This window comes from Arvicola amphibius, chromosome 8 (genome assembly GCF_903992535.2).
Source record: "Arvicola amphibius chromosome 8, mArvAmp1.2, whole genome shotgun sequence".
Classification (NCBI taxonomy): Eukaryota; Metazoa; Chordata; class Mammalia; order Rodentia; family Cricetidae; genus Arvicola; species Arvicola amphibius.
In genome coordinates this window covers 46884977-46892610 of record NC_052054.1, presented here as the reverse complement: position 1 = coordinate 46892610, position 7634 = coordinate 46884977, and the positions used below count along the sequence as shown (strand labels likewise).

Here is a 7634-nt window from a genome sequence, read left to right as displayed (position 1 = left end):
TGGGAACAGCTCTCCCAAGCTCACAACTGCAGGACTGGCTCACCCCACCTTCGCCAGCCTATTGTGCTGCCCAGGCAAGGTGCAGGGCCCACTTTCCCGAGGGCTGCACTTGGTAGGGGGAGGGTCAGCTCCCTCATCTGTCATAGAAGGTAAGGGGTGAGGTTGGTAAGGAGAGTTATCTCTCCCCCACCCACACCACTGCATGACAGATGCATAGTGGGGACAGCTCTCCCATGCTCACAGCTTTGGGCCTGGCTCAGCCACACCTCCACTAACAGGATTGGCTCTATTGTGCTGCCCAGGTGAGGTGCAGGGGCCTGCCCTCCTTAGCCTTGCTGGTGGGGGGCAGGTGATGTGGGAGGTGTTATATGCTGTGAACATGTTTTATTGCCATTGGTTAATAAAGAAACTGCTTTCAGCCAATGGCTTAACAGAGTAAAGCCAGGCTGAAAGAGATATATAGCCATGTAGCCGCTGCAGGAGACAAATGTTTCCACTGGAGCCCGCTGAAACTTTGCCAATAAGCCACAACCTCGTGGTGATACACAGATTAATGGAGATGGGTTAGTTTAGGATATAAGAGCTAGGTAGCAATATGCTTAAGCCATTGGACAAACAGTATTGCAAATAATAATAGTTTCTGAGTGATTATTTTGGGTCTAAGTGGCTGGGAATGAACAAGCAGCCTCCAACAGGCAGGGAGAGCTCTCCTGCTCTTATTACCTCAGGGCCAGTTCTCCTACTACCTCAGCTGTTGATGGGAGGCATCTCTCCCTGTCCAGCCCTCCTTAGAGCAGATGAGGGGCCGGGCCAGGTCTCCCATGCTCACGTTCTTGAGCCAGCTCTCCTGTGCCCACATCAACAGGGGCAGCTCCACTGTGCTGCCCAGATGAGGTGTAGGGCCCACTTTCCCCAGTGTTGCAGCTGGCAAAGGGAAAGGTCAGTTCCCTCACCAGCTGGAAGCGGTAGGGGCAAGGTGGGAGGGCATCTTTCCCTCAACCTACCCCACCACACTGCAGACGAGGAAGACGGTACCAGCTACACCCCTCTCATGCCCTATGGACTGGCTCATCTGTGCCCGTCTACAGGGTCAACTCTACTCTGCTGCACAGGGCCCATTCTTTTGAGTGCTACAGCTGGTGAGGGGTTGGGTCAAGCTCCCCACCTGCTGCAGGTGTCGAGGGGTGAGGGGAGGAGGGCATCTATCCTTGGCCCACACTATTACAAGGCATACAAGAGGGACCTGATTTGCTCTGCCATTCTCACACCCTCAGGGTCAGCTCTATTATGCTGCCTAGGTGAGGTAGAGGACCCTCTTCCTTTAATGCTTCAGCTGGTGAGGGGCAAGACCAGCTCCCCCTAATGTTACAGCCAGTGAGGGGCAGGACTAACTCTGTACAGCCTTACCCTCTCTGCCTTTGGTGGTATCAGGAGCCTCGGACATCAACCGAAGACAGTGGCTGCATGAGAGCCATGAACCTAGACATGGGCCGCTGCATCAGCCCAGCCCAGACATCACTATGGCCCTGGGTGGCAATGAAGCCACCCACCTCAGTCCAGCCCTCACCCCTTTCACCTCTTCAGAAAACCTCTGTCCACAGGAAACGAATCTCTCCCCTATCCCAATAACACACCATACATTTGCTCACCATAATAGTGCCCCATGCTTCCTCCTCAAAGCCCAGGCAGGCCTGGATGTGGGTCTCTTGGCCCAGCTCAGTCCATCATGGCCTTGGACAGAAGCATGCTTTTTTTTTTTTTTTTTCAAATATTTTGAGTGTTTCACCTGCATTTGTTATGTGCACCTTCTTTGCCCATGCTTGGTGCCCTCAGAGGTAATAAGAGCATTAGATGCCCTGGAGCTTACAAGTTTGTGCTGTTGCTACCCTCTCAGCAACCTTATGATATGTTGTCTGAAGCATCTTGGAACATGGGCTTATAATGCAGGTCTCTATATAGGTAAGGAAACTGAGCTTCAAAGAAGTAGATCACTTTGGTTAATATTGTACATAATAATTTAAAATGTTACTCAGTTCCTATGTAAAGCTAGCATCCCGTGGATCCATCATGCTATTAATGAGTAATCTAAGTATTCATAAAAATTAGTAACTCATCTTTGTGATCCATTTCATTTTTAATTGACCCCAAGTCCTCCCATGTGTTAACGAGAAAATTTCTTTAAATAAAAAAGGAGCTAGGAGGAAGCACCCACGTTTCTTAGTGTGGTATTCTTGTTTTTCCTGATGCTATGATAAAAAGCAACTTATTTAAAAAAGCTTATTTCAGCTTATAGGTCCACCATCAAGGGCACGAACTCAGAGGCAGGAACTAAAGCAGGGACCATGGAAGAATGCTATTTATTGTCTAGCTCCTAGTAGCTTGCTCAGTTACCTTTCTTACATGGTCAGGCCTAACCTGCCTAGGGATGCTGTTGCCCAATGGGCCAGGTCCTTCTATATCAATTATCAGTTTAGAAAATGACCCATGGACATGACCCAGGCTAATCTGACATGAGCAATTTTTCAAGTGAGGTTCCTTTTTGCCATCTGTGAGTTTGAGACCAGTTTAGTCTACACAGAGAAACCCTTTAAAAAAAAAGCTAGCATTTAGAAAATATAAATCATGGAGTGTCAGTTTAGGACCCAAACCTATTCTACCTATATCCATAAATATACTGACTTGCACAGTACATTTTTACGAACCATTCAGTATATCTTAGGTATTCAAGTTAGTAGAAATATTTCACTTTTTTTTAACTTACTATTCTTTACTGATCTTGACTTTTAGTCCAGATAACCCTTAACTTACACACAAACACATCCAGTTTAAGGGAAGAAAGTGATACTGTTTAACTCTTTAAAATATCATGTATGATTTGAGATTCAGAGTACTGTCCTGTATAATTACGACTGGCCACATTAAATAATAAAGGAAAACTGATTTTATTAATATATTTAGCCCTATTCAGCTCACAGTCCCTGCTTAGGGTACCCACCACAATCTCTAGTTTTTCCATACTTTATAAGGGTGAAAAATAAAACATCCGACAGAGTGCCATGCCTTTATTTGCCATCTTGCATATAAATGACAGCAAATAGCCTCACAGTACAGCTCTAATTGTCAAGAGTACTTTCACAACTATTGTGCAATTTAAGAGGCTACTAAGACAATCAAATCACATAAATTTTTCCATGAAGACGATAATTTGACAAACTTGATAAAGACCAGATTATCTAAGAATTTAGATTAATATTGAAAACTGTTATGAATACTCATAACAATTCAGCATTGTCAAGACTATTGTTCTTCCAAATGCTTTCAAATAAATGAAAAGTATTTAAACTTTTCCAGTAAATAAAAACAAGTAGCAATTTACTAAATGCTGGTAAAACAGAAGCACAATATTACCCTGTCAGCTATATCAGGTCACAAGTAAGAAGAGGAAAATAACTCAAACGTGTGCTGTAAAGCAGCACTGTGTAGGTGACATTTAAGTCATTAACTCAGAACTCCCTATACATTTCCTATTGCAATCCTGAGAAAGCATTTCTCCCCACAGCACCATTGGCCAACCAGGACTTGAAAACGCTGTCTGCCTGGTCTTCATCTTCAGTCCAATTTTTACCTGACTTAATTTGATGCTAACCATTTCCAGTTCACTTTCCCTGCTTAGGGTACCCATCACAACCTCTTTAGCTCTTCCATATGGTGTAAGGAAGATCTCACCTGTTTCCATCTCCCTGTAAGCCTGTTAGAACTGCTAACCAGCTAAGGACTTGGGAGGAGAGAAGATGAGGCAGCCAGAGTTCTGCAGGTTCTCTGACAGAGCATCCTCTCTGGAAATGCTACCAGTCTAAATGGACTGCTGATCTTGCAGATGTTTCTGAACTACTACTTTTCATTTGAAATAACAGGAGGAAGGTGGGGTGGCAGAGTGAGTGTGAGGAGTCTTGGCAAGCGCCAGTGGAGCTCGGTATAGGCAACAGCAAGCAGTATAGGTGGTGGTGCAGAAAAGGAGTCACAAAAACCACACAGAAGGCGGCCCACTCCTGTTCTACAACATCACTAGTGCCCAGTAACTGTCTGCAAACTTGGTGCCTATACTGTCACATGCTCAACAGGTAAATAGAAAGGGCCCCTAGACAAAGCAAAGGAAGTCCAGGTGGCAGTCAACAGGTGACAAGAAAACAACAGAGTCCAAGCAGTGCAAGCTTCAGTATCACGTGTTAAGCTCTGAAGGATATGAACCAGCAGATACTAATACAGACAGCATGGAGGCCATGTCAAAGCAGAAGCATGTCCATAGTCTCTTAATCTTGAGGTTGATACATTGTCCAAAGAGAAGATGCAGAAGTCAGAAGGAAAAAAAAAAAATCAAAACCACTTCATACCCGCTGCATTTGCTCAAGCACAGGTGAGAAGGGACATGTTTCAGCTGTATTTTCAAAGGCAACGGCTAGCCGGACTGGAAGCCAAAGGGCCTGGGAATCTCCACAGGCTCTCTTATTGGGCGACGCCTGGGTCTACGGATTCCATCCCGGGACAGGTAGTATTGCAGTGGATTTGGCCACAAGTCCTCTTTGATAATCTCAGCAATTCTGTCGGATTCTGGAACGCTGTGGTCTGAAAACCAGGTGAAGAAGCTGCAGATGAGGTTTTGGTTTCTGCGAATGAAGGACTGGGGCTCATGTCCCCTCCGCCATATGATCGGAGTGGAAAGAGACACCACCCGACCGGAAGACCTCACTTCATATTCCTTGACGATCAGCTTGTTTCTGAAGTAGGGGTTTCTCCGAAAAAAGAACTTGAATTTGCAGCCAGTCTTAGGGTGCCTGAGTTCCTTCACCTCCAGGTTGGTTACGTACCTTAACATCTCTGCATCCTGACCCCTAATCATGGCGGACAACTGAGGGTGGTTCCGGAAGGCAGTCATCCAGAAGCCTGGGATATTCTGAATGATGTAGTTCCTCCGTTCCAGATAGTGTCGCCGCATCCGCCCAAACTTCTGCTCCAGATGTTGGAAGGCCCTGTCAGCCTGAGCGTTCACAGTGTCCAGTTCCTGCTGGATAGCCTCCAAGGGGTTCATGCGGAGATTTATGCCCAGATGCCAGGGCCCTGCCACCTCCTCCTCCATCTCCCTCATCCCTCCACTCGCCTCCAGCATCTCCATCTCTTCACCCGGGGGCTTCTGCTCCACCTCCATCACCTCCTCCTTTCCTTCCGTCGCCACTCGAGACGGCTCAGCTGCTGCTGCCACCGCAATGTCGTCGGCCTTGGCCGTCTCTCTCTCTTCCGGAGCCACGGACGCAGCGGCCGGGAGACCCGAGGCGGGAGGCGGAGTCTCTCCCAGCCCGGCTGCGGTCACCCGCATCCGGGGCTCAAGCCCCACGACACCCCGCGGCGCCGGGCTCGCCACGGTCTCCGCTAGGCCCTCACCTATCACCACGGTCGCCGAGCTGCCCTCGCCGAGCAGCGGACGCCGGCCTGGGCTCCCCGGGACATTGTCAGCATCGCAGAAGCCATGGCTGGGGGGCACAGGGGTCCCGTTGTCCCGCTCCGGGCCGCTCATGCCGGGTCCGGTCGCGTCACCCGGGGTGGACACACAACTCCCCTCCGAGCGCACGCAGCCCCCGCTACGCCCCTTCTCTGTCTCCAGGGCGGTGACGTCAGAGCCGCAGCCCGCAAAGATCGCGAGAGCTTGCTGCGCAAGGCATCTCGGTCATCCTAGGAAACCGAAGGCAGGGGTGGGGGTGCTTGCAGGGCTTCTGGAAGAATCTCGGCTGCAGCCGTTGTGGCTGCACAGCCTTTACACTGCCTACTGTTGCTGAAGGTCTGCCAATGAGTGCATCCGCTTTCTAGTTATGTAAGAAGATAAAAATATCGCCTGGCATTCGAGAAAGCTCGGAGCAAAAATGTATCTAACCGAGACGGATGCCATAGTGCCCCCACCCCCATTGTTAGAAACCTCGTAGGACGGGTTCTTGCCTGTCGTTTCGGAGAAGGATCGCGACCTCTAGGCTAACCTGGGCCTAACAGAGGGAGACGCCGCCCTCTCAAAACAATAATAAAAACCCAATTCCCTTCTAATCTCTGTTACTGGGGGACAAAGCTCTGGGTTTGTTTAGAAATTTCTATTTTTCTGGAAGATGCTTTGTGGTTATAATTAATGATTGTCCTTACTGGTGCATCTACCGCCGTCATAAACACCACATCGTATAGCTCTTATAAGAATCCTGTGAAGTGTTAGGGCATTCATTTTACTCGCTGTGGAGCTGAGACAAGTAGAAACTGAGTCGTTTACCACAGTAGCATAGAAAATGACAGAGGAATGATCTGAGCCCAAGAGATTTGATTCTGATGCTCTCTGAACAGAATGTGACGTCACTTTAACAAAAACATAAATGCGGAGTCAAGATGATACATACTTTCTCCCTCCTCATCCACAAACATTAATACTTAAGGACCAGTTCATTTATTTCCTTTCTGTTTTGAGAAAAAGCAATTAGTTATGCCTGGTCCTCAAATTCAGTATTTTGCCACTATTATCAGAAAAACGTCATCTTTTGTATGTCAAATATTTCTAAAACATGATTTACCTTCTTGAAATGAAGTTCATAGCAACATATAATAATACAAAGACTTTATATAAAAATTTTACCATAAAAGTTATTGTAGTAGTGGTGATTTTAGTATAGCAAACGAGTTACCGGCTTGCCCTGTGATGAATGGCGTAGTTAGAAAGTTAGACTTCTCTTAAAAGACGCTATGGGTTAAGCTTGACCAGGATGTCGATGTCTATATCAGGTCTTATGAAATTGAGTTCTGGGTTTTAAAAAATGCCACACACACACACACACACAAACACAAACACACACACCTTGCACTGTGTTTCTTTCACACCAAGAAACGTTACTTTCACTTTTAAATATTTGCTAGCCCTGTTATTTCCATCAACTCTCACTAGAGGGAGCCACTTGTCCTTTAGAAAGTGATGGTGAACCTATGATAGAACTGGATTCTTGTAAATTGACCCACAATCTTCGATTCCCTCTAAACTATGATTGCTAACAGATGCATCTCAGAGAGGATTAGTTTCATTTTGATTTTCCAGAAACCATAAGTTTGAAGTGTCCTATTTGGTTCTGCCTAGTCTGACAAGGTCCCCACTAGTCATGGACTTGATGCAGATTGTAGCTCCATCATTCACTGGCTGTTTGACCTGAACAAGTCACCTCACCTATATAGGTCACAGTTTCCTAATAAAAAAAGAATTACGGGCTGGCAAGATGGTGCAGCAGGGGAAGGTGCTTGCCACCTAGCCTCAGGATGACTTTAATCCCAAGACCAACATGAAAAAAAGAAAATGATTCCTGCAAGTTTTCCTCTGATCAACACAGGTACCCCCATGTCTCCCTCCCTCCCTCCCTCCCTCCCTCCCTCCCTCCCTCCCTCCCTCCCTCCCTCCCTCCCTCCCTCCCTCTCTCTCTCTCTCTCTCTCTCTCTCACACACACACACACTGACAAAACCAATCAATAACTCAATGATTTTAAAGGAATATTTATACTTGAAATGGAAATTACTCATATTTTAGAGTTGTAATATGAAGATGACAAAAGATGTATAAAATAAAATA

At 46.8% G+C, this 7634-nt stretch overlaps 1 protein-coding gene across 1 annotated transcript; it reads right to left on the bottom strand.

The window, feature by feature from the left end:
* Positions 1–3047: 3047 nt before the first annotated feature.
* On the bottom strand, positions 3048–5688 carry Tspyl1 (TSPY like 1). The gene has a single exon (XM_038340676.2). The coding sequence runs from the start codon at positions 5567–5569 to the stop codon at positions 4457–4459; it is 1113 nt and encodes a 370-aa protein (XP_038196604.1). The 5' UTR covers positions 5570–5688; the 3' UTR covers positions 3048–4456.
* Positions 5689–7634: the final 1946 nt, after the last annotated feature.